This window comes from Pelmatolapia mariae, linkage group LG20, assembly GCF_036321145.2.
Source record: "Pelmatolapia mariae isolate MD_Pm_ZW linkage group LG20, Pm_UMD_F_2, whole genome shotgun sequence".
Taxonomy (NCBI): domain Eukaryota; kingdom Metazoa; phylum Chordata; class Actinopteri; order Cichliformes; family Cichlidae; genus Pelmatolapia; species Pelmatolapia mariae.
The window spans coordinates 13823657-13851055 of record NC_086244.1 but is presented as its reverse complement, the minus strand read 5'-3'; the positions used below and the strand labels follow the sequence as shown (position 1 = coordinate 13851055).

Below are 27399 nucleotides of genomic sequence, written 5' to 3'. Positions count from 1 at the left end.
TGCTATATATATGCTGTGAATTTTTGAAAACCGCTATATTCATATATATTTTAGAGCATGAAGTTTCTTAATAAAGTTTCCTGCTTTAAAGTAGATGACATAATCCAGCATAAATGTCTTTGAAACATGATGATCACATGATGGTCTGATGATGGTGGAGGAGAGCTCTGTCTTAACACGTCGCTCCAAAATCTCCAAAAAATTGTTCAGCTGGGTTGAGCTTATGTGACTGTGGAGGCCTCGTCATTTTCCACCAGGACAGAAATATTCAAATATTGGTATAACGGAGCTCTCCTCACTTTTTGGGGTGCAGTTCAGGTTTTCTCTCTTAAACTGAGACATTTGCACAACTTCCAAACAACATCCTTTCTCTTTCTTCCAGCCGCTCGAAGTGAATGTAAATCAAAGATTATAGTCCTCTTTGAGCTTTACCTCAGCTTTCTGTCTGTCTCACAACAGCTCTCATGACACACAGCCGAGTCAGTGGGCCCTCTTGAAAACCTCATTAACACAATGTTAATATATTTCCCAGAGTGCCTTTGTGTTTTTTGTTTTGGTTGTTTGTATCGTTCCTGCTAATTTGTCTTTCTCTACATGTCGATTCTTCAGTTAGTTCATCAAAGGCTTCTCAGATGAGCCTCCTCTTCGTCCTCGCAAACAAAACACTTCTCGGCCTCTCATCACCTGCTCTTCTGACACTCGTGCAGAGGTTTAGTGCCTCCCAGTGGATGCATGCTTAATGACAGTGCATGTACAGTACCTTGAAGAGGCACTGCATCTTATTATGTAGCCATATAGGGCCTTTATTATTCCCCCTGTTTGTACTCGGGCTAAGTAAGTAGCCATAGGCACTGCTACCACTATCTTTTTGCTTTTTCTAATCAAATTCTGCTGCTGTGACTGTACCAGCTCATAACAGATAACAGTAGTTAATATCAGAATGTAGCTGTGCAAGAGACAACAGCACCTACAGTCCATGTTAATGTGAGTCAGAGTGTGGTTTTTGAGTATTTGCCTGCTGTTGACTTAAACCGGGAGCAACAATCACTAAATCTGCATCAGCTGTTCAGCTCTGTGTGTAACTATGAAAACTGTGTTTGTTCAAGGGAGGGACAGTTTGAAGTTAAATAGGACCCCACAGGTTAGTCAGCAACACTTGATGTGGTTACAAAATAGCTGTCAAGGCTTTATTATGCGGAGTGTTTTGAGGAAAATAGTGAAAAGAGAAAAGCACAGGACTGGAGGGTTGAGTGTTTAGAGTATCACAAGTTATTCAGTCATTTAAAGTTCTTGAGCTGTGATGCTGTACCTGTCGGCCGTGTTTTCTCAGGCAAATCTCTCAGCTGTTATAAAACAAACAGAGAGGATTAAAGTTTGCACTGCCTCGTCCTTCTCACTGAGTTCAGAAGCAGCTCAGGAACAAAGAACAGCAGAGCTTAAGCTTCTATTGCATGCTTTCCTCCCCAGAAATATCTGACTCTCATCCATGTTTTTACTAGTTTTGCACTGAAGTTTGTTCATTGTTTGTGCATTTTCTTCTAAGCATGTTAGCTTCATTTCTGTCCACGTCTTCCCGTTTGTCTATGTGATTGAACCAGATTTGTCCAAATGTATGCATATAGCTCGTATTTCTGCCAGTGTCCCTTTAGTAAAAATCAGCATGTTACTGTGCTATTTTTTTTTTAAGTAATTCATAATGAAAATGTTCTTATGAGAAATCACAATATATGCTATCTGCCACAGTTTGAGTTCTAGTTTTTCCAGCTCAGACGGGAGTTTGACATTCAATTTGCAAACTAAATTTTTCTGTTTGTGTCGTCAGACTCTTTCAGATTGAAGGCCGCCAGCAGCTGCTGACCACTGAGCTGTTTGATCTTCAGAAGAGGAAGAAACAGGCGGAACAAGAGCTGAAGAGAAACTCCTGCCTTCAGACATCCACAGTAAGTGAGCACAGCAGGAGTCCGTGTCTTGTAGAGGTCTGATTGTTTTCCAGCTCCACTGTGTTATTCTTGGGCTGTACTAGAGTAGCTTTGCATGAATCACAGGTTAAAATAATACTTTTTAAACTTATACTGGGCCTTATTACATCTCCACTGTCTGAAACAAGCAAATTTAGCTCTTTCCTCTCCCTTTAAGCCAACTTTCTTCTGATTAACTGAACACTGCAAACACGAGAAGTGGGTGGGATCCTCTCTTAGATGGTGCCGATCCCAAGGTCGTGAATCAACGTCTGTGTTCGGGCATGCAGCGTTTTGAAACAAGACTGATGATGAAAGTGGCTCAGAAGTTAACACACACAAGGCTAGAGATAAAACCAACAAACTGTGCCAGTGTTGAGGAATCCGAATATTGAAGCAAATAAGTCATAAATCTCACTGTCTTTACTCAGAACTGCTCCTCCTGAGCCTTATGTTAAAAACATTTTCCATTCCTTTGCATCATAGCTTCAGTTGTCTGCTTGTCGAGAGCTTCAGGCCTCGATCACTGAGCATTTGGTCCAGTCTGAGAGGCTGGTGTTCCAGGAGGAGGCACTGAGCACGCTCCATAATTTACTGACCCAAGACTTGCAAAGGTACCAGGAAGAGATAGAGAAACTGACCCATTTCACACAGAAAATACTCGGAAAACCCCACAGGTACCCAGCAACACAGAAATGATTATTTAGTGTACGTACAACCTGACAAAGTAGTTAAGATCAGGTGGTTTTCTTACATTAATATCTTTTAAGATTCACCTTTTTTTTTCTCTCTTGCAGGGCAGACAGAGAGGAAACCTTTACCAACAGGCAGAGCGAAACCAGCATGCAGGGAAAGAACGAGACAGAAAACAACATGGTATGGTTAACTAGCATTTAAACTTCCCTCACAGCATCCACAACGCTGTTATCAGCTCTGACTCTTCTCTGTAGGGTGTTTTTAGAGTCTTATTATTTACATTCTGTTAGTTAGTGGTTTTTTAGGCTCACTGGGCACAGGGAAGTTTTTAAAAAAGGTCTGAGGTGGTTTTTGGGAGACCCACAAAATACTCGACTTCCATTTTCTTTGTGCACACCAGCTCATGGTTTACGTACATTTCAGGCTCAGGTTGCCTCGGTGACCCTCTGATGTATTTACTAACAGGTCATATGTCAATAAATGGTATTCTTCACACTTATTGGTAGTCTGAAATCACAGGGAATCACAGTTCCCACCCAGTTCACATTGCCAGCAGTTATTTCACCCATTGTGGCTCAAAGTGTCCAAATATGATTCACTTTCTAGGCTTCTGGTCACAGATTTAAACACAACTGCAACAGTTTTATTACAATCCTGATTTGATTTTTTTTTTAACATTTATTTTTTTACTTAATTACTTACACACTTGCCGACAAAAACCCATGCAATGGCATTCTGGGGAAAAAAAGGTGATTTTTAGCCTGGATTAATTCACGTGACTTTAAATCCTATTGCTTCAAGTACATTTAGACAGTAAGTTTTATGTAAGTTTTAATAGCCACGGTAAGCTAGACTTCATAAGTTGATGTGTCAAATGGTGTAGTGTAATGTTGACACTATAAGCATGATATAATGTTTTTATAAGGTGTATAGGTGCATAAATGGGTTATTTTTGCCAGTTGGTATCTGGTTGCTAGGCAACACGACAAGGTCATAATATCTATAGATAAGAACATTCAGGGGCCTAAGATGTACCTGTGTACCAAGTTTGGTTGCTCAGTTGCTGATTGTATAGGAGGGGTTGGTGGACAAAGAAACAAATATGTAGACATGCATTATGGTAAATTTTATGTTTTATTCTGAATTATTTTACACAAGAAATTATCATTCCTAACAGAAGGTTGACGTCTGAAGTCTCACATTGTGTGCTACACCTGGGAGAAGGAAAAAAAAGAAGCTCAAATTGTTTTATTTAAATAGTCTTTCATGACTGAAAATTCAGTATTCTGTATTCTGGTATCATTAAAAATTCTGTGTTTCTCACCTTAGGTAGTTTATTATAATACTTTTCTAGCATTATAATGTAAAAATCATCCATCACTTTCAGTTGAAATGGGTGTGTTGATAAAGGCTAATGGTGCAATGAACAAAAAATTAAAACAGAAAAACACACAAAGAGATACAGCTTGGTGCAGGTAGAACGGCATCACAGTGTCTCGGTTATTGTGTGTGTGTGTGTGTGTGTGTCTGGCACTGGTCCAGCTGTTGTCAGTCTTTCTCAGACAGAGTAGAGACAGAGGAAACATCTGCCTGCTCATCTGGCTCTGTCTGTCACACACACACACACACACACACACACACACACACACACACACACTGTTAGCATCTTTCCCTAAAAAACAAGCCATAATAAACTGACACAGTTGTGACAGGAAACGATGAGGGAAGAAACCTGGTTTGGAGTCTTATTATAACAGGAAACCTGTCAAAGTGTCACCACAGTTTAACTCATGAAGCTTAAACACAAACTGGAGACAAGCCTGCTGCCAACATGCTGCTACTCCCGCACAGAAATACAACATGAATCACGCTCATTGTCTGCAGTCTGTACAGATTTCACTGAAGAAATACAAGCATTCTATTTTTTTCAAACATCAGTATGTTATTATTCTGTGCCGTAGCACAAGTCTCAAGGACAGGTGCATTGCAGGAAATAAAAAGGAACCAGAAATCAGTCTGTCACCTGTACTTTTATATTTAGTGACACAGTTTTGCTCAGAAGACCTTTATAATCAGGTTTTTTAAAACCTCAACATGTCCCGATAGTTAAAAAGAATAAGTATATGATCCACTAGGGTCTGCTAGGTGACACTTTAGTGATCAAGAAGAAATGGTTCAAGAAAAAGTTTATGTTTACACACTAGCTGCAAATAATGCGTTAAAACCTGGGGGGTAAGCAACACTTGCTGACACTTAAAAGCAGGTTTACATTTACTGCAAATTAGATTTAATTATTGTTTATATTTGCATTTTTTGACACCCATGTTTTTTTTTTTAACACCCAGGCAGCAGGATACCATCATTTGTCACCTTCCAAACTGCAAAGATGATTTCTTTTTTTTTGTTTAAAAAATTAAACTTCTTTAGAGTTGGAAAAAGAAGTATTTTAGTTCAGAGCTTAGTATCGAGTATTGCCTTTTTCACAAGGTGTCTGTGGGCATTGGTGTCTTGGTGCAGCAGGAGGAGGTCTGTGGGGAGACAGAATGACTGTTTTGTTAGCCAGGGGACTTCTCTCTTTGTCTGGCTTTACTTTTGCTTTCGCTCATTGGTTAGCTTTAGGAAAGCAGCATGATTGGTGTTTAAATTCACAATTTACAGTAAACCTACTTGTTGAAAGATGATGCTCAACAGTGCCCAGTGTATTTAAATGTGAAGAAGCATCTGCATGTGATGGACTGGCATTTAAAATCATCCCAAAGAACACGGGGCACATGCCAAGGACATTTAGCAAAACAGCAATGTTTGGGTTTTTTAGGAGTTAGAATGGACTGGAAACCTGGTAGTTCAGTTTCAAACCTATACATCCATTTTCTGCAACTTATTCTGGGTCACTGGACAGAGACCAGACCTCGCTTCTGGGTGACATCGAAGCTTTTCTAAGCCGTATTTCGAGGTGTCCTGGATCTGTCCGGGCTTGAAAGATATTCCCGAAACACCTCACCTAAGAGGTAACCTGGTGGGATCTTTTTGAAATCTTGCGCCTCACATTAGGCCCATACTAATATCATTAGTATTAATACTAATACACAGCTCTACACTGCTTCCTCCATTTATTTTAAATTTAAATGTAGCTCATATTTAGCAGTTCGATCAACCAATCGATGCTTTATTGTAGCATGAATTAGAAAAAACACATGGCCCTTCACTTATTTGTGCACTCTTGGTGTTAATGATTGAACTTTGCTTATTGCAGTCTGTCCCGAGTTCATCCCGACTCCTTTAGCTAGTTTACATTTTCAAAGCTGCTCATTTGCTAATTAAAACACTTTAAACTTTATAATTGGGACTCTACAGTCATTTCTCATTCTGGTTGGTTAGAGAGGCTCCATTCCTTCCGCTTTATGAAACTACGGTTATTTGTGCCAAATTGTGATCTGCAGTTTAACAGAAATATGCTCCTGTCACCTTCTGACTGAGTTTGGTTTCTGACAGCTGAAGTCCCTAGTAATGTGGCTTTAAAAGGAAATAGGTCAGCTTGTTGTAACATTGATTTTTACAGCTGACAGATGTCACAGAATTTGGCTTGTGGCATTTTATTTATTTATTTATTTATTTATTTTTTAACCCTGATGCCCAAAATAATTTGCTAATACAGTGGGAAGTGAACGACTCTGCAGTTTCTGTTTTGTGCTGGAGGTCTCAGTGGACCGGCAGGGCGGTGGAGATTGAAACGGCTGGTGTCTTCAACCCCCTCTAATGTAGGCGAGCCACGGTGACCCGAGAACCTTTTTATCAGATTAGCTGTAGTTAATCTGTCAGAAAATGGATTTGAATAATCACACATAATTTTGATTAGATATAAATCTAATAGATTTAGCATAAATAAGGTTTTATAGATACATTGATCCATCTGGGATTTTTGATTTTTATATTAGACCACTTTTCACTGTGGGAATCACTGTGTGCATGTGTGTATTTTCTCTGCTATATGAGATACCAGTAGTTGTGTCACATAAAGCTGCAGGTGCAGATATAAAGGAGGTTTCAGCTTTTAAAAGTCCCCGCAAAGACAGATGCTAAAAGCATTAATGTGTATAAATTATAGTCCAAGTCCTGTCAGACCTCGCAGACACGATTTGTTTGTGGAGCAGCTGGATGGAGCCGAAGGTGTCCCCCTTCCATCAAACTGCACTCAAAGAGAGAAAACCCCTCTGAGTGATTATAAAAAACACACAAACTACAAAATAAAAAATAAAAAGTCTGTAAAAACTGGACACAGGTGCAATTAGTCATCAGTCGAGGGCATCTGGGGTGTGAAACAGATAAAAGCTCTGCAGCAGTTTAACCTCGTGGGAAAATGTTGTGGAAACATATGTTGTGAAGTTCAATCTAGGGTGAAATGATTGTATTTGCTATACAATACTATACCTTGGTTCCATTATATTATAACTTTTTGTCCATGCAAACATTATTTTGAAGTCTGCTCACTGAAATCTATTCCGCATTTTACCTCCATGCTGGCTTTTAGTACATTTTCCCTACAGTGTAGAATTCAGCTAAATAATACCATTTCAAAACATGTAAATAAATCCGGCAATCATATGTCTGAGCTCCTGTTTGCTATTCCCACGTTAAAGAAAGAGACATCCAGGATTAGTTCGACCAGATTCCAGCCTGGTTTGTAGCAAATCTTGCTGTTGAAAGGATAATTGTCGGCTAAACAAAGTGCAAAAACAGGCAGGCCTTGAGGACAGGGCGACGGGTTGGTTGATTAATCTCTTTTATTTGCAGCCATGGAGATGGGAGGAGTGTGGGAGGGGAGGGGGGACAACAACAACAACAACAGAGGAACATATTGCTAAGCAGATTGCCTCGGGCCAAACGTAGCTTGACGTTTTGCTCTCTGCGAGACACGTACATGTTCAACACAGCACTGCAGCCACTAATTGGTTATTTATTTATTTATCTTATTTCTTCTAACGTTCTTGTTTTTACTCTGTATGCTTAACTTGTTTTGGAGAAAGTGGAGGGGATTGAGGAAAGTTATGAGCCTTGACAAACACTGAGGGTAAAAGTCACATTTGTGCTGAAAAAGGTGAGAAGTGGAATTATATACAGTGAAAAATTTCATATTAAGATATAACCCATAAAAGAACAAAGAAAAGTGCTTACATTAAAAAAATCAACCAAAAAAGATGAAACGACCAATATATTGTAAGTCAAAAATGTAAAAGAGGTTAGAAAACCAGCAAAGCCACTCAAAAAAACTGTATTACATAAAAATGAAGCAGATTTGTAATAAGAAGAAGAGAAGATGCGTTAGAGCAGAAACTAGAGATGACATTCTGCTTTACTTAGAAAAAGAAACTACCAATACCAGTTAGAAAATTAGAAAACTACTTAAACTACAAAACAACCTGAAGAAATCAAAACCCAACAACCTAAAAAATGCTACACAACATCCACAAAATGCTGGGAAACCATCAAAACCCAGGATCAGCAATAACCCATGGCTTGGGATGACCACAAGAAGCTAAAGAGCAAAAGTGACCAACTTAAAAAACAAAAAAACCTGAATAAAACTACAAAAATTAGCAAACAACCTTAAAAATCTAAAACCCTAGAAAACAACCAAATGAAGCCTTAAAAGATCATCAAACGAAAACAGAAGACAATCCAAAGAATTCAACTCAAAATATGAAACCTAGAACCATGAAAATATAGAATATTGTTTAAACAACCCAAAGAAACTAAAATGCATTACAAAGCTGTTAGAAAACAACACTGAAATCAAAAAGTAAAAGCCAAACAAAAAAAGGGTAAAAACACAACTTAAAAAGGGCAAAAGAATCCAGTAAAGAAAATGGAAGAAGGTAGAAAAGCACCACAAACATAAAGTAGAAGAGAAGCTTTAAAGTGTTCTCTCTTTTCATCCAAACCGCTTGTTTTGCCCCAGTTTTCGATGTCACTGTTGATCTTCATCTCCGTCCTCGTCCTCGAAGCTGTCAGGCGCCGGCAGAAATAATGAAGTGTTTGAAATGCTCTAGGCTTAAAGGATGAAGCAGGTTTGGTCCTTACAGTTGATCAAATTTATTGTTTCTAACTTGAATAGTTGTTGTATGTTCTATTGTCTGGCGTGCAGATGGCCACAAGCTGAATCTCTGTGTGATCTCTGAGCAAACAGGCCTGTCTATCACACAAATCCATGTAGACTCTCACAAACATTTCCAGCCCCAGATTAGATTGTTCTTCTTATAACACCTTGGAGAAAGTTAAAGGATTCCACCCCACAAGTTTAGACAGTAGATTATGTAATAGGCCAGAGGAGCACTTGTTATATAATGTCCTGCCTTTGTGTTTCCAGTCTAAGACATTGATCCCAGAGAAATTTCTCATGTAGTTTCAGCTTCGCTTCCAAAATAAATTTAACTGAAAATGCATGTTTCAGACTAGAAGTGATGCTTTCAGAGCAGAGACACAGGACTCGTTTAGGTGTCCTGTGGTGTCTAATAGTCCAGTGGATGCTTTGGATCTCTGTGGATTGTATTGTACCCTCCATGAGTGGAGTGGGATCTGATGAGTTTGGAGCCCAGGTCATCACCTTGGGCTCTTTGTAGAGCTGTTCACATGTGTTTCCTGCAGTGTCAGAATTGCCCTACTGGAGAAGAAGTTATTAGTCTGCAGCAGTGTCTGGGTGATACATGCCAAAGAAACATCCGGATCAATATTAGGACCCCCCCAATTCTGGAGAAAAGCCCCGATCACTTCTGCTGCATCAAGCCTCATCGGCAAGATATTCACTGTATTTCCCAGAGTGCATTGCTGCCTTATATCTGGGTCAGATGGTGCACAGCTCTGCGCCATATGTCTGTACTGTAGTGAGGCCACAGGGAATGGTGGACCCGTGTGTGTGTGTGTGTGTGTGTGTGTGTGTCCAGGACTTTAGGGAATTTGTGGTTTTCCTGAATGAAGCTCTGTCTGCCTGTCTTTGTTTTTTGTTTTTCCTCTGTCTTCTAACATGAGCACAATTCAGCTTCCAGTTCCCGTGTTGATTTTACATACTGTAGGTTTTACATGTAGGTGCCAGCTTATCACAAAGATTTATGACCCAAATAAACCTCAGGTTCAGCTGCAATAATTTATTTTTTTTCCCACTGTTACAACCAACTGAAAATCCGGCCACTGGTAAAGAGTGCGCCAGGGACAGCTGGATGTGTGTGCAGTTTCATGGTTTTCCATATTGAAATGAACCAAATAGATTTGGTTGGGTAATCTAAAGTAAAAGCACTGCATTGTGCCTTTGTGAGGGACCAGCTCATTAAGCACTCGTATGGGTTGATGCCCCTGGGAAACAACCTTTGATGCCTAAAATTTGTTCAGTATCTGCCAAAAATATACAGACATATTCTGCACAATGTGCAATAAATATAATAGCCTTTTTTCTACTGCAAATAAAACAGCTTGTTTCAGACAGCAGATGAACTGAGGGTCTTGATCAAAGCTCAGTATGAGATAAAGAATATTATGAACTGTGAATCAAAGCTGTGAAACTGGAACTTGCATTACAAGGTCTACTTTAAGTTGCAGTTCACGCACATGTTTTGGATTTCTTCTGCTGTGTTTTATATTTTATGCTGAAATTCTATTCAAATACTTTCTTAACTCACTATGTATTCTTAGCAAAATGACTCCAACAGTTTTAAACATTTAAAATTAATATGCAGCATGAAAGTAAATTATGAGTATATCTAAAAGATTCAAATGTATTTATTGAACAGACGTGTCCTGTGATGCCCTTAATTGGGCTCATACAAAATTGTCAAGCTCTGGATTATTGCCATCACCATAGTAATGTTATGTACAGGACATAAAGACACGAGCACAGCAATGCATACACGTTCTCACATTCACTGCATTCACTGTCTTCTCACACCGCAAGTCCACACTGAGCACGCTCACCTCACAGGGCAAAAATAATAACATTAAAAATCATCAGCTCAGAGCTAATCCCTCCACAGCCTGTAAACATTTTAATACCACAGTGATTAGCAGTGATCCTAAACCCTAGACAGACACCCATCCACCCTCCCTCCCTCTCAGGCCAGGGCTTCTCTCCCACCCCAGCTTCGGCTCACAGTCCTCGGGGGAGGCGGGCAGGCGAGTCCCTGGATTAAGGCCACTCGGTGCTTTGGACCCTTGAACCTTGAAAGTTAAACCCCTGGATGCTTGCCACTTCATTTCTCTAAGTGGCACCATCCTTCTTGTTATGATTGTTAATTAAAGTTGGATTTATTCAAGTGGCTTTTTGGCATAAAAGGAAAAATCCTGACATTTTCTGTTCTTCTTCTCCTTTTTTTTTAAGCAAGAGCTGAGCAGATTTTTGAATTTAAGTCCCTGTTGCTGTCCCTTTGTTTATTTACCTATCTACCGTTACATTTCTGTGTGAGAAAGTCAGATGTTGTGATATGAGGTGGGGGTGTAGGGTAGGGTTTTTTTTTTGTTGTTGTTCAGATGAGCGAGCAGATGTTGCAGTTTCTCAAGAGGGATTTATGTCAGGATAGGAACACACTTTCCCACACACACACACACACACACTGACACACAAACATACGTTCACACACGCTGGGATTCATGTCATTATGTATGCATTTCATCAGTCAACAACATCGATGCACTGTAAAGACATGGGCCAGAGAGAGAAAAACACATTATTAAAATGCTGCTTTAAAAATAAACTTAAAGTGATGGTATGTATTTGATGCTAACCATTCTTTGGAGGGTTTTTCTCCTACTTCTTGTAACCACGTTCTAGACTATATAACACTTTGTTACAGCTGCTTATATGAACATAGTATTAAAGTCTCAAAAATGATGCTTTAAACCTGCATTCTTTCCAGTGACCGGCAGGGGGCAAAAGGGAATAAATCTGATTATATACAAGTCTATGACAAAATGAGTCTACTGTTCCCCTGACATATGACCTTGGTAAACACTTTCCTACTGAGTTCATAGTTACGGTCAATAGCTTCAAGCCCCATTTAACACAACATAATTTTCATTTTGTAAAATGTGGACCCATAAATCGAGTAAACATCATCCAAGCAGGTTATATTTATCTTTATTGCCTACATGTCAAGCAACAAGTGCCCACTTGTTCTCAGTCAGAGCCACACCCTTCGCTTGAAATAGTGATGGTTAACATGGTCTAACCTGTGTTAAATTTATATTGCCAGTCATTTAAGCCACCATCAACTGGGTGTTCAGACACTTCTGTAACAGTTTTTTTTAGGGATCTGTTATTGTGTTCACCTCTTTCAGCACACACCTGAGTCGTCTTCCGTACAATCACCACTTAGTCCTCAGCAGACTACCACCAAAGAAGAGTCACAGCAGTCCAGGAGAGCCAGTTATAAGAGACCAGTAGGCCTGACTCGCAATTCAGTGCAACGAGCGGGCAGCATCAAAGACCTGATTACTAGGTTCTCAGGTCCGGATCACCAGGTCTCACCTTCCGGTTCTCCACAGAGCCCTTTTATGGGAGCTGAAGGAGTCCAAAAGTCGGCTTCGATGGAGGCTCTGGAGTCTTCAAAGTCAAGTCCATCCACACCGATCAGTGCCAGTCAAGATGGAAGTTCTATTCCCAGCATCAATGTGACTCCACCCTTCAAGGAAACCATTCAGAATGGAGTTGGACCAGTTCAGAAAGGTTCCAGAACTACTCAGATAACATCAAGAATCAATGTTCCACTAGGGGACGGTGCTGAGTCCAGAAGCCAAACAAACACTGGTAGAGACTCAGTGGCTGACTCTGGAATGGGATCGGTAAGAGACCGAAACAAAAAAAATACTCCTGACCGGCAGTTTTGATGTCCTTGCATGAACAAAAAGCTCTGCAGCTACACTGCGTGAAGATGGCATGACTGCATGGCATTGCAGGTTTACTTAAACGCATATCTTGCATGAAAACCTTGTCTTCAATTGTCGTCCTTTTTTGTGCATGAAAACCTATTAAAACCCATTAAATGTTTACATTCAGTTTGCTTGCACTTCTCTTGAATTCATATTTTCACTCTTGCCCAAATTTACCTTTTAGCTAGGTGCTTTTGATCATGTGTATTTGGAAATGGAAAGGCTTTCAGGTAAATAGCAGTAAGTCTAAATGAACCCCTGGGCCAGTGTTTAAGCCAACGCCGACCATAGAAATCAAAGAACAAGTATGTTCTTTAAGGTTAGCAGTAATTTTAACATATAATAACGTAGTAATTAACAATTTATTTGATAGAATTGTGTTTCAGGCTGTATGTTGTTAAGTACAGTAAACTCTATCTTTGATACCAAACAGCAGACAGAGGGAACACACAATGAGCTGCTGAGCATAGTGAAGTCTTTCTTTAGTTGGTGGAGGCAAAGCAGAGTTAAAAAAAAAAAAAAAAAAAAGGATTCAAAACCTAAAGCTGTTTGGGAACATTATAATAATATATCAGCACTGTGTTCTTTTTGCCCTCTAGTGCTCAGAGAACCATAAGTCTCCCTTTAAAGAAATGTCAGTTAGAACCAGGATGAAATAGTAGAAAAGATAGTATCTTGGTGTTAATTGCATGAAATTAAGTCAGTGAGCCAAGTTTGTTTCTATTTATGCACATTTTTTTTCCCACAAGTCAAATCAGTTTGCCATAGTGTCTTTCAAAATGATATATTTTGCCATCTATTCTGTCATTTTACCTTCCCGTGCCATATATTTATTTTCTCTCTGCTGTCAATTGGTGACAACATCATCACATGCTCTGTTAATTCATTCTTCATCCGTCAGTTCTTTACGTTTTCTAACTTGGTGCATTCGTGTTTATATGCTGACTGATTTCGCCCCCTCCGACAGATTCATCCAGGTTTTTCATTCCTCATTTTTCACCTTCTGTCCCTCCAGGAGTCAGAACTGGATTCAAACAAGCAGCTGGACAGCCCATCAGAGGAGGAACCCTCCATGCCCAAAGCAACGATAATCAGCCAGAACCCGAAATATCAGCTGTACCTCAACAACGATCTGAAGACCAACGGGTTGAGTGGCAGAGATGCAGATGGTCCAGGAAGCGGCGGAGGATCAATCGGGGAGAATGGCCCCAAGCTTTCCCGATGGGAGACCACCCGGATTGGGGCAAACCATTACAAAGGGTCCCTGGAGTGTTTGGCCTCACGAGATTGGGACACTATGTCTGACAGGGTGGGTGATTCAGACCATGTGTTCTGTCTGTATATATGCGTATGATTCAAGATCACTTTTAGAAAAATTAGATGGCGCCTTACTTCCAGAGTAAAAGCAGCAGTTATTAAACAGTGCCCTCTTCTGGAAAAACTCAGCTTCTAGATTCTTAATTCCAGTTCACAGCAGACATGATCATTTCACTGAGAAAAATGAAAACACAGACACTTCTAGAAAACATTTAAAGTTTAGTGTTTGATTCATTTAGAGCCAAAGTAATTCAAAAAGGTAACGTTTACATTATTACATATTATTTATATCCAAATTTCTTACCGAAGACTAGTTTTATAATCCGTTAGTAGATTCTGATCATGTCAAGATTCCTCATTGAATGTTTCAAACTGAATCGCTTTAAATTTAAATAAGTACACATTTCAGCGAGTGAGGTTCACACAGTATTGCCATTTTTAATATTTGATCCTTAATGTAGCATTAATAAAATAAATCTTTTCCTTTGCAGTCATTGAAACGTGCCCAGTCCTGGATGAATCTCAAAAAACAGGTCTAACACAGGCCGTTCTGTTTATCACAGAATTCAATGAAAGCAGCCTTGCATGTCCTCTCTGCACCAAATCAAATCTAATCACCTTGTTTGTATGACTCAAAAAGCAAAAATAACAAAAAGAGAGGCTTAATGCAAAGCTAACCCTCTCTTTTTGATGTGAAATGATACCATTGTTTATCGTATGCATAATAATTAAGGACACAATGATTTGTAATTTTACAGCCCGGAACATTACCATCCTGTTAAAGTACTGTAGGTACTGTAGCATTAATGGATGTTTTTGTGGCGTCTGTTACTGGTATGAATGTGAATACCAGTATAGAAAACTTGTTTCAGTCTTCACGTTTGTTACTTTAACAGGATTGCTGCGCATGTCTAATAAACACAGCTGCTTTACAGCACACGCCCACCTTTGTTCATTTTATGTTGATGTGAGGAAGGCAATCGTGGCTGTATCTGCACTTCTGAATTCACATTCTGAGATCCTTGAGCTTTATTTGTCTTCTTTAAGTCTCTCTATTCATTATTGACATTTTTGACTTTTTTTTTTTTTTTTACAGATGGGTGTCGTTGACAGCCCCCCCAGAGTGTTTAACAGTCCATACTCCCAAGCCACCTCTTTGGAGTACAACCCCCCTTATCGAATGTCTGAAAAGGTTTGTAAGTTGACCCCACTTTAACTTTGAAACCACTTCATTTATACAGTGTCTTGAAATGTACTAAACCTGCATTTCTTTTCTAAAATACAGCAGATTTACAGCATGTGTACTTGACAAAAAGTTTTTAAAGAGTGCCAATAAACCAAATGTTTCTTTTAAACTTTTGTAGGAAATAGTTTGCATTTGTTTCTGCATAATTAATGTTTTGACCAGGATGTGGAGTCACAGCAGGCTACTGACCCTCCTCTGTTCGCCTCCCCTCTTTTCTCCATGTTCAGGGTAAACTGTCTCCTGCCACCTCTGAGATGAACCTGTACACCTATAACAGTCGCAGCACGAGTCCGGTGGGCATACAGACGCCGACCCTCATCTCCCCCCGCCCCCGTTTCTCCACCTACGACACTCTGAGGAGGAGGACGGAGGTCAACAACATGGTACGTGTTTACTGACACACACACACACACGTGTAGCACATACTCTGACTTCCACACTTTGTAATGGGTTTCTGTACATTTTTCTTGCTACAGGTGGTGCCCACACACTACAGCATGCGCTCTTCCACTCTGGGAGCACCCAATAAAAAAGACTACATAGCAGAACTGACCAAACAGCTGGACACCATTCAGAGAGTAAGCCCCATTTCACTTCTTGTGGATTCAGTTGCCCAGAAAAAAAAAAAAAAAGGAGTATAGATTCAAATTAAAACAAAAGCATTAAACAAATGTCTGAGAAATGCAGACTTATAGCATGTGTACCTGACCAAAAAACTCTCAAAGAGTGCCAGTTAGGCTCATTTAACTTTTATTTATCTTGTAATGGGCCCTTTGCGCAGCCCTTTATCCTCTGTTTGAAGCAAGCCACTTTCCCTCACTTCCTTTCCCCCTTAAGTGGCTTTTTTCCTGATTGGCTGCCCCTCTTAAACAGAAGGTTTGAGGAGTAGGTGGGGGTCCATGAATCCTCTCTTCATGATGTCACAAATCTGTTGAATACTGTTAAGCACGAGTCTGATTTGGACCAGAGTCACCAGATTTATCAGATTAATGAATCGGAGAGCACCAAACAGGACGCAAAACAATCCACTGTGTGAGGAACAGTTAGCTCCTGGTGGTTTGTAGAAAACTGGATTTTTGATGTGGTGTGTTGTCTCTTCCAGCGCAACCAGTTCCTGGAGGCAGAGAGTGTGGAGATGGAGAAGGAGAGGAACCAGATCAGGTTGGGCATGTGTTGTTTTTCTGTAGTTGTACTCGAAGTCAGCACACTGTTAGCTAACCGGGGGCCGTGCACTTATGATTTTAAAATTAAGCTTTTAGCCTCATGTTATTTCTTTCTTTTCTTTTTTTTTTTAAGTGTATTAAGTCTATTTCAATTTGTTCTTGTCTAAACCCATAACAGTCTACTTACTGTCTGTCTGTGAAGGTTTGAGATGCGCGGCCTGCTGGTGAACAATGAGGACCTGCTGAGAACAAACACACAGCTGAACAACGAGCTGAAGCGGCTGAGGGAGCAGATGATAGAGATGGAGAGAGAGAATCAGTCCGTGGGGGAGCGGTTCAGAGAGATGGAGGTGTGACTTTTTTTTCCTTTTTTTTTTTTTAAAGATAAAAGGATGCATAGAAGTGATTTGTAGTAGTATAAATGTTTGGATGGGTGACACTTGTGTTGTGCTACGCAGATTGAGGTGAAGCAAGCCAGAGAGGTGATGGTGGAGGCCAACACTCAGGAGTACGCCTTCAACTTCCTTGAGCAGTCGCTCAAAAATAGGATCCAGGATGCTGAGGTATGCAAAGTTAGATGGAAGCAGCTAAAATAAAATTTTTTAAAAAAGATCACATTAAAACCTGAGGAGGAACTCACACCAAAATAATCTAGATAGATAAAAAGGCAAAGGAAAACTGGATTATGGGGTGTACCATATCTTTAAAGTGATTTCCACTCATCCAGATATCCAAAGATGTAATTTACAATTTCTTTGTATTTTTTTAACCACTTTCTCTAACTATGGTCACAGAGCAGGGAGGTGGGACTCGGGGTACACCCCTGTGTTACTCTTTAGTATAACACAGCACGCAGAATACAAAGAATCCTATATGACATTCAGTGATAATCCAGCTTAGTCAATATCCAGCTTGGTTTTATTTGTCAGTGAGGGACTAGATTATCTATGTTACTGCACATTCAGACCAGTAAGAGACACATTTTTCTCTTTTACAAAGAAGCTGAACTATATGCATGTTTTTTGTTTTCAGGAAAATCTGGACAAACAGACGCAACACGCTCAGACTCTGGCTGAGAAGTTGTGGCTGGCAGAGAGGCAGCTGGAAGACGTGGAGAGTGACAAAGAAAGCAAAGACAAGAAGCTGTCTGACCTCAGCAACACCATCCTCAGGCTGGAGACAGAGGTACGGACATAGTAGACAAGTGGAGACAAACAGGGTTCATTCCTTGCACTGAGGCGATGAGCAGCCATCACCTCAGAATTAGATTTATTTAGAAATTCTCTGAAAAGAACCACATGAATTGTCATCACTGAAAAACCTGACAACCCAAAGCAGTGATTCCAAAGCATAAACTGCACCCCCTGGTGCAGCATCATTTACAGTAACAAAGTATGTGTAGAAAAGGCTTTTAATTTTCTTTTCCTTTTTAAATGGAGTTTGAAATTGCCGTCAGATTTTTCAAATTAAAAAAGCAGTACAAAGCATATTATTCTTCATTTCTCCAGCACTATGAGTGCAGTAAAATCTATTCCTTGTGCCTCCATGTGTAAAAGGACTCTTAAATTAAAGCAAAAACATTTAAATTTGTTAACCAATTAGATCTTTAAGAAATGTTTGTAGTGAGAATGTGTTTTTTTTCCCTATTACTACAAATATAAACTGTATTAAACTGTAATAAGTTTATATCCATTTCCAGCTGGGTGAGGCCATGGCGGCATCCACTCAGGCTAACGCAGAGATGAACCTGCAGCAAAAGCTGCGTGAGGATGCCCAGATGAGGTTGGACGAGCTGGAGGAGTCCCTGCTGGAGAAGGAGCAGGAAGTGCAGAAACTGCAGAGCCTCGTGACCAAACTGCAGGGAGAGGTATGTTGTAGCGTTTGAGCTTCAGCTGTACTTTGAGACATAGTGGCCTAATAGAGAATAACAGCTGTGGAAACCTTTGGAGTACCCACAGCCTCAGGACCTGTGTGTTTTCTGTATGTGTGTGTAGGTCTCTGGTAAGCTGTTCGATAGAGAGCGTTCACTGGAGGAGGAGATTCAGCTGAGAGAGAGGCTTCAGCTGCAATGTAAGCAGGCAGAAAGGACTGTGGACGACCTCACCATGGAGCTGCACAGCACGAACCAAACCAGAGACGACCTGGCCAAACAGCTCAAACTGGCTCAGGTACAGTAAATAGTCTGAGGCGAGGCAAGAGGGTTACACTGCATCTTTACACCAGATACTTTATTGAATGTGATCAAAGAAACAGTCAGACAGAAACATTTCTAGGTTTTTGTATAAGATGATATTCACAACCTCAGCAAAACCATAGGGACCACCTACCTGCCATGGATTGTTAGGCTCACAAATTTAAGTTTGAAAAATTCAGCCTTCAGCATCATAAAGGAATAATCTTGATTTAAGCTTTGATTTACCATCCATGTCAAAAACATTTGGTCATTGGAGGGAAATTGTCTTGAATTTGGGGCGACAGCTTTTAGGCATTACTACTGTGCCTCCTTATTAACGTTCGCCTGTGCCATGCTCTTTGGCGGGATGTTGTGGATCCTTGCAAGAGAAATGTGGCCTACACAACTCTAGTTTTCAGAAACTCATTTAGCTGAGGGTTTCTGTCTAATTTTAGATTTGGAAAAAAAACCCCCAACTCATATTCAGAGAATGTCACCCCCTGCCGTTGCTGTTTTTAGATTGGCCCTGTCATAGACAGCTATCTGTGTGGGCCAGACAACAGCCCACATTAGCCTCATTGACTCTTTATCTAATCATCATGTCTTGCCCTTCACCTTAATTTGCTGAATGAGTCAACAAACATTCATCATTTCAAGGGTAGAAAGCTAATTACCTGCTCAACAGCAGCACACTTTTCTTCAAGCTGTCAAACCGCTTCACATAAAATTATTTATTTTCAACACTGAAAGAGGAAAAAATGTGTAGGAAATTTGCTATTTTTTCTCTAATACCCTTACTTTGCATGTGGTGCCCACATTTAAAGCTTCAATAAAAACAGCTGCTAATCGTAGTGATTGTAGTTAATAATCAACAGGAAGAAAAGTCTGATTTTCAGCAGCAGATTAATACACATTTGGTTTGTCTAACTGATTCCAAATAAACTACCATATGTGTGTTTTATATACAGCATGTCAGGCTTTTATACACACATGTTAAGGTTACATCCATTGTTGGTTTTAGTCCTTTCTTTTGATTTTGCTATCACCAAATTCCTGAACATTTCACCATATTTGGATCAGGTGACATCCAAAGTGTCTTTGTGTGCATGACCTAATGAGTCAAACAGAGATGTCCACTTGAGTTAATCATTCATGCAAACCATCAGAGTTTGGGGTTAATGGGGTATTAATTATGCAAATCCCGTTTAGCAATCAGCATGCTACAGTGATTCCATAATCCTGTATATACGTCACGTCACCATTTCTGAAGATGCTTAATCTGTTCCGTTTTCAAAAATAACCTGAGTGTCAGACATTTTAAAGAGTGACCTCACAGGCTGTTTGAGAGGGATTCAGATCACAAGTTTACTTATTTTGAAACTTTCAGGAGAAGATAATCGACCTGGAGAGCGATCTGGAGGAGCTGCATGACAGCGAGCAGAGATGGGCCGCCAAGCAAAAGAGAGCCATCGATCAGGTAGATGCGCTGGGAACAGGAAGTGTATCAACTGAAAACTATTCGTATAGAACTGATTTGATTGGTTATTGACACTCTTTTTGTGTTTTGACCTCCAGACCGAGCAGCTGCAGCTGAAGCTGATTCAGGAGAAAGATTTGAATGAGCAGCTGGAAGTTGAGAAAGTGTCAATGGAAAGACAGGTAATCTGTGTGGGCTTATTTCTGGTCTTTTTATGCATGTAATGAGTGTTTGGGCCTTAAATTCAGAAGCCAATATTATATTATATGCATTTGAAAAGAATATATTTACTTTTTCTGTGCACCATAAACCACTTTTGAAGGGATTCTCATTTGCCATTTTGTGAAAATTAAGCAGAACATTTCATAGATAAAACAAAAACTTGCCATCACTTTGTGGACAAAAAGACGAATCAGATCTTATTAGTGTCATTTCTAAAAGAAACACTTATAGCTGCCATGATTTCCTTGTATTTAGACATTTTTATACACAAAACAATGTAAATAAAAGGAGGCTTTTTTCTGTGTTTTGAGTACTAATAAAAAGTGTGTTTGTGTAGCTGCGTGAGCTTCGTCTGGAGGTGGAGGAACTGCGGAGCAACAGAGTACAGGAGGATGTCATCTCTAAGACGGAGATCAGAGTCAAGGAACTGGAGAACTTACTGAGGGTTGAGGAGAGGTCAGTTAAAGATCTTCTCTGTGACCGAGGACAGCCTGCAGACTTTGCAGGAGTACCTGCATGTGTTAAATGGCTTTTTGCTGTTACACTACAAGTGTGTGTTTCTGTGCAGGAACAAAGCAACTCTGACAAACACCATCAGTAAGCTGGAGAGGAAGATCAATGAGCTGAGTGATCAGATGGAGGAGGAGCACCGGATAGCTACTGAACAGAAAGACCTGGTAATACAGAAACAGACACACATTTGTACAAACCTATAAAACAGCATTTCTGTCTCAGACACCCCCAAGTGGAAAGTGTGTGTTAGCTGAAATATCCAAAGCTTCAATACTACTAATTCTTAAATCACCGATTATTATTATTATTATCATCATCATCATCATCATCATCATCATCATCATCATCATCATCATCTGCAGTAATTTCCATCCTTCCACTACTTTATTTTTACTAACCTTATATCGTATTTTAAGTTATAACTTAACTTATATACAGTAGAGAAAGAAGTTATTAGTTTGCCTTTATATTTTATCATCTTGCACATGCTCGCCACACAGGGGCGGTAGAGTAATGCAAGAAAGTAAAGGGTTTTTTTGTTTTTTTTAAAAAGTGTTTTAGGATTATCTAAATGTACTTGGAAGATCACTGTCGGATGCTATGACTGGGAATGAATTTGTTCTTTCTGAACAGAAATTTGGTTTTTAAGTCAACTAGTTTTTCTCTCTGGGATCCACTCACTACTTGGATGTATATTTGATTTCCTTTTATGAACAACTTTTTTTTTCTTTTTCTTTTTTTTAAGATAATCATAGAAACAAACTTCCCCCGCACTCTTTTTCCTTTTCTAATGGGACGTATTTGTATGGTGAATTGTTGACTGATTGACCCACATAATGGATTAACAAACTGTGCAAAAGTGGCAAATGTTTTTATGTCGTGTACACTAACCAGATGATCTGATAATCTGTGATTTGTTCTCCAGATGACCCAGAGGATCCGCTCTCTGAAGCGCCAGCTGAATGAGGCCGAGGAGGAGGCAAGCAGGAAGGAGGCACAGTACCGGCACACCCAGAGAGAGCTGACTGAGGAGAGGGAGACAACCAGCCGCCTACAGAAGCAGCTGCTTGACCAACACCTGCAGACCAAGTATGAACTGTACTGCATGCATGGACTGTTGATAGCTCATAATGCATAACAGCTACTTGACACTTGTATTTTCTTTCATGATTTCTCACCTTGCAGATTTCGTTTTTTAACCTCCTTACATATTTACGTACCCTCTCATAATTTTGATGGCAAACTAATAAAGCTTCATCTGTATCCCTCAGGCGTAAGGAGACCATGACAATCCGTCAGACTCTGGATAACCTGAGGTTGGACCTGAGTGACGACGATGATGATCTGACACTGGAACGTAGTACAAATGTCACCAAAGTCTAAAAACCCCCTCACTCTAAATTCCCTCAGCGGGAAACGTGTATAACCAAATGAGAAGATTTTTTTTTCCTTCCAGGCTTTATTGTTTGTTTGTTTTTAAACAGGAAATGTCTACAGGATAGTCACTCTTTAATACCATCAGGAAAATTACATTTCTGAAAATCGGAAAGGACAAAACAATCCTGCACGTAAATGCACCACAAGTCCTGTACTTTACTGTGTTAGCTCTGTTGTGCTTTCCCTTTACATGCTCTCCGTGTGTGCTAAAGTGTGATTCTCTGCCCACATTTTAAATGCTAATTCAAAGGGTAGTAACTCTTGTTTGTCTTACCTGGGAGTGGCCCAGTGAAAACCATTTCTCAAGCGTCTCCTAAAAAACTTGTGGACTTGATCGCCCTCTTCTGTTGATCGGGAAGAAATTCAACCGTCTAAAGTGAACGACAGAATCACCTGGTGGACTTTCTGCCTCCCTGTTCTCCTTAAAGCCACAATCTGCTCGTTTGCCAAAGAAAATAAACCTACAGGAGTTTGCTGCAGAGACATGTTGACACTTATACTGCAAAAGATGTAACATAGGTGACATCACCCACCTATCATTCAGAGCAGTCAAACCCTTGAACAAACTTGCTTTAAATTATAATAAGTTATGCAAGTTGCAAGTTATGCAAAAAAAGGTTTTAAACTCATTTCTGAGGGAAAGCCAGTCCCAAATGGCCATTTGAGGAACTGCAGTTGAGGTTGCTGCTTGATATCGACCCATATTACGGAAATATTATTGTTTAGAGTACTGACATAATAGAGATTTGATTAAGGTGCTGTGTAGTTTTGAATCCAGTTGTTCCACCCAACTACTCAAGTCTTTTAGAATGAGCTTTAAACCAGTAAATGTTCTAAATTATCCAGGTGCACAAATGTTCTAAAGACTTCTGGTGATGATGGGAAAGAGGACTTTTTCAGTTCAGATCTCAGAAAGCAAATAATGATTCAAAGAATCAGAGCTCTCCAATCTCTCAGCTTTTGTATTATTTGATGGCTCTTTAATGGCAGTTCTTTCCTAAAGAGGGTTTTTTCTACATTCATACATGCAGTATTTGGATTTTGACATATTAGAAGAAATAGCAAGATAAATCTGGTACATGTGAGGGATCTTTAAGTAACTGTGTAATTCAAATCAAAGCCCATTAAGCAATTATTTATATGAAGTGTGTGTATGTGTGTGTGTGTATTATGTTTGAGATTTTTTTTTTTTTTTTTTTTTAAATCATTTCTTAGTGGGGAAAAGTTTTTATTTTATAGGAAAAAAATACAGGAGGACTTCAGAGTTCAGTTTTGGGTATTTTGGGGGGTTTGCTGCTGTATAGACCTATTGTGCCTCCTGCATGTTGTACCTGTACATGAGATAAGCTTCAAGGCTAAGATTTATTTCAAAAAGAGGACAAGACGAATGAGGCGTTTACTCTGGTCATTTTTAAACATGTAAAAATGTGTCGTATTGAGGAGGGAACAAAGATTACGTATGCAGAAATGAGTTGGATTCACAAAAGAAAATCCTTTTTTCCTAGGATTACCTCAACTACTTTCTAATTTATATAAAAAGTCAAGATTCTGTTATGAGACAGGAAATCAGAACTTTAACCCAAGTTAAAGTTTTGCACACTAGCTGAAAAATTACAACATTCTGATCTCGTAACTTACCTTTGTAATTTTATAGTAATGCATTTTTTTCTTTTGTGAATGCAATCTTCATTCATGTATGTATTCTGATTTTAGTTTAATATTCTGCATAATTTTATTTGGAGGATAGTTGTTTTGTTTAAGAAAACCAAGCATTCAGACAAAAACAAACTAGATTGTTGAATTAAAATCAAGAGTGGAATATTAAGCATATTTGACAGTCATTCTCAGATATCGGTAATATGCAAAAAGTAGTTTGAAGGATGTCTGTTAGAAATATATTAAAAGCTAATATTCACACAGTTTTAATTCCCTGCTATGTTTACATTTTTTATGTTTTTAGCTTGTTTGGAAAGAGGCGTTTAAATCGCAAGTTTTGTCTAGGTTGCTGTATCTCAGCTATAATAACTACACTACTGCATTTTTTTTTTCCTCGTAGCAAAAGAAAATGAGGGTATCTACAGAAATGTAAAAAGAAACTAAATATGCTGACTTATTTTTGTAACTATACTTCACATGGTTCCACTATTCTTGGGTATTTATTTTTCCACATTTTCTCTTTTGGTGAGAAGTTTCTTACTACAAGATAAAATAAATTCTTCTGCACTGTGAATTTGAGTTGTTCTTTTTTGCGCTGTTTTTGAGAAGTAAATGACTTTATGGCCTTTTCTGGGGAGAAGTTACTAAAAATATAACCAACTGCACAATAACAGAGCTCAGGATTAAATTTGATGTAATGTTGTTCTGCATTAGTCAATGAAATACAAAAAACTATACTTTTGTCAACATGCTTTTCAAATATAAAATACATAGAAAAAAAAAACCTATTAGCCTGCTACTAACCAACATTTTATTTTCATGTAGCTGACTTCAAATGTGCTTTGTCACATTTTCTATTTTGTGTAGGTAATAAGTAAAGTGGCCACTGTTTTTAAACAGTTAAAAATTAATTACACATTTATTAGCACTGAATTACAAGAGCATTACCCATGTAATGTTGAAAAAAACCCCAAAAACCCCTGAATGGTAGGTTCTGCCATTGCATGATTTACGATTATGAAGCTACGGATTGCAAGATTGCTGGTACAGTTTGTACACTGCACTTTTAGAAATCTTGTAAGTTAAACCTTTTCTTTACAGGCTAGAAATTTCTATGCTTATAAGTGACGAAAGAAAGAAAAAAGTAGTCTTTACTTCAAGGAAATATAAACAAGTTCACCACACTGGGGACTTCCAGCTTCTCCCCCTGAAAGAAGCTCAGTGATATCTAAGAGGACGCAATTCACAAAGCATTAACAAACTCCTTTCTATTTGTATCAATTAACCTAGCATGACTACACACAAGCAGAAGTACAAAACAAAGACAAAACATCAGAAAGTTATTATAGTACTAAGTTCATTTTTAATCAGCTCTCAAGTTGCAAAGTCAATCAATCTATAACAAATGCTTCGGCTAGATAAAATGCAAACAACTGACTCTACAAAGATACTCATCAATACATACACGTTCAGTTCCGGCTTATTACACTCTCAAAACCTTTTTGCTTTTTTTTTTTTGTTTGTTCCTTTTTACATTTTATAACTGTTACAAACAAAACTAGCATCGGTGTCAAAAGCAACACAAGTATTAAAATCATGACAAAAGAAAATGAATCGCAAAAAAAAATTCCTCAAAGTTTTGGTCAAATGTTCAGGCAGGTTTGGTTATTTCACCATAAAATCTTGATTTTGGTCTGATAGTCAACACCACGGCAGGGCATTCCTGTCCAGAAGATTCAATGACTGGACTGACTTTGGGTTTTGTTTTGTTTGTTGTTGTGAGGAACAAGGTTTTCCTGAAATGGAAGCAGCATTGAGTATTGCATAAGAATAACACAACTATTTTCCTAAGTCAAAGAGTTATCACATTATATTTTTTGTGATTACTACTGACTCAGAACAGGACCTACTTTGCGCTACAGTCACATAGGGGTTGCATTTAAAACTAACTTTGTGACAAATAAATTGTCTGTTTATGAGAACACAATACAGGAAATTGTGTAATTGTTCTTTTTGTATGCTTTTGTTCACTCATGTAGGCAATTTGCCAAAAAAGACAATGCACAACAGACAAGGTTAAAGATCACTGGGCGCATTATGGTCTTTAGATATTATAACAATATGTGACACAGCACACGAAACAGCCAAGCAATCAGGAACAGCAAGACTTTCCAATATTTCACGTTTGCTATCTTAACTTGACCGTCTGCAACTATCTCTGAAAACTATATTGGTAAAAAAAAGTAATTTACTGAACAGTTTCTGATGAATAAGCAGCAAATAAACAATGCACTACTTTGCTGAAAATCCTCGTCCAGCAGACCCCTGCTCATTTTAGCCACGCACTCTTTGGGTATGTAACCTAACCCAGGGAGTGAATGAAATGTGCCACCTTAATGATGCTGACAGCTTTTCTGTACCTGGCCTGTGGTGACACTGCTCTGCCGAGTGTGGTGAGAACAGTTTCTTGTGAACCTAGGGGAGTTTTTGAATTCAGGTTAATGATTTCCGAAAGAGTATATATCCATCAAAGTCATACAAACTACATGAAAAGATTGATACATGAAATCTATTTTCAAACATCAACTTGGAGGAACATTTTAAACTTTAGCTGGATTATGCTGCATCACACATTGTTATAATTTATCAAGCTTTGGAGCACTTCTGAAAGTTTTTTTTTTTTTTTGCTTTTTCATGGGGAAATAGATGTGTTTAAAAAAACAAAAGGCAGAAAACAGTAAACAGTAAACTTAGTAGAATAAGTACTCAACAATGGCTGTAGTCAAGACATAGTCACATTCCCACAGGCAAAATTCAGAGAAGTGTATATAATAGGTGCGGCCAATCACGTCTGCTTCCACAACATAAAAATGCATATATATAAGTTTAATTCGTGAGCAATTTATCAAGGAAACTAAAATATTAACATAAATGTGTAATGATAAATGTATTTGCAACTACCTCCTCCAGACAGAAACACCACACCGCGGTTGGTATCAGATACCTTTATAATGCATCTTAGCTGACAATAAGACGGCAGCGGCCATCTGTATCAAGTCGCAGCTGACATGTCGGGGAAAAAAGAATAAAAGAAGCAAAACAAAAGCAAACAAACCAAAAAAAAAAAACAAAAAAACAAAACTGGATAAAACCAACAAATGTTTTGCAGCTCCTGCATCAGAAACACTGAACGCATCACAGGTCAATCCATTCTCATAGTGTCAAACATGCTGACAGTGCAACAAACACACAGGCATCGATACACACATTGAAAACTGAACGAACGAGTACAAACCGCAGGCATCAGAGAGAATTCACACACAGGAGATCCAAAAATAAAAGCTCTTAGAGGTACTTAGATTGATTTGTTGTTTTGATAAATCTGACATACACAAAAAACCCCAAAACATCTGACTTCTGTTCTCGTTTGCCTCTGATTTATAATCTATAATCAATAATGCATTAAAATATTCAGTAGCTCACAAACTTTACAGAGGATCAGACAGAAGAGTTATTATAACAGGCACAACATGACCGCAAACAGTGTAAACTTTCAAAGTGAATTCAAAAACAACACTTAAGACACAATAGGTTCATGGAGAAAATGACGGTCAAAAACAGCAAAAAATGGA

At 38.9% G+C, this 27399-nt stretch overlaps 1 protein-coding gene across 1 annotated transcript in view; it reads left to right on the top strand.

The window, feature by feature from the left end:
- The window catches only part of LOC134618731 (cingulin-like protein 1), a 55854-nt gene extending 31526 nt beyond the window's left edge, over window positions 1-24328 (top strand). The window contains exons 4-24 of the mRNA XM_063464276.1: window positions 1823-1940; window positions 2445-2635; window positions 2756-2834; window positions 11973-12476; window positions 13579-13872; window positions 14372-14413; window positions 14977-15072; window positions 15354-15509; window positions 15603-15704; window positions 16229-16287; window positions 16492-16639; window positions 16748-16852; window positions 17322-17474; window positions 17989-18156; window positions 18284-18457; window positions 19850-19939; window positions 20038-20121; window positions 20499-20617; window positions 20730-20838; window positions 21600-21763; window positions 21946-24328. Of these exons, the coding sequence (XP_063320346.1) occupies window positions 2802-2834; window positions 11973-12476; window positions 13579-13872; window positions 14372-14413; window positions 14977-15072; window positions 15354-15509; window positions 15603-15704; window positions 16229-16287; window positions 16492-16639; window positions 16748-16852; window positions 17322-17474; window positions 17989-18156; window positions 18284-18457; window positions 19850-19939; window positions 20038-20121; window positions 20499-20617; window positions 20730-20838; window positions 21600-21763; window positions 21946-22057 (2712 nt within the window). The 5' untranslated portion in view covers window positions 1823-1940; window positions 2445-2635; window positions 2756-2801 and the 3' untranslated portion in view covers window positions 22058-24328. The remainder of the gene's footprint in view (window positions 1-1822; window positions 1941-2444; window positions 2636-2755; window positions 2835-11972; window positions 12477-13578; window positions 13873-14371; window positions 14414-14976; window positions 15073-15353; window positions 15510-15602; window positions 15705-16228; window positions 16288-16491; window positions 16640-16747; window positions 16853-17321; window positions 17475-17988; window positions 18157-18283; window positions 18458-19849; window positions 19940-20037; window positions 20122-20498; window positions 20618-20729; window positions 20839-21599; window positions 21764-21945) is intronic.
- The last annotated feature ends 3071 nt before the right edge of the window (window positions 24329-27399 follow it).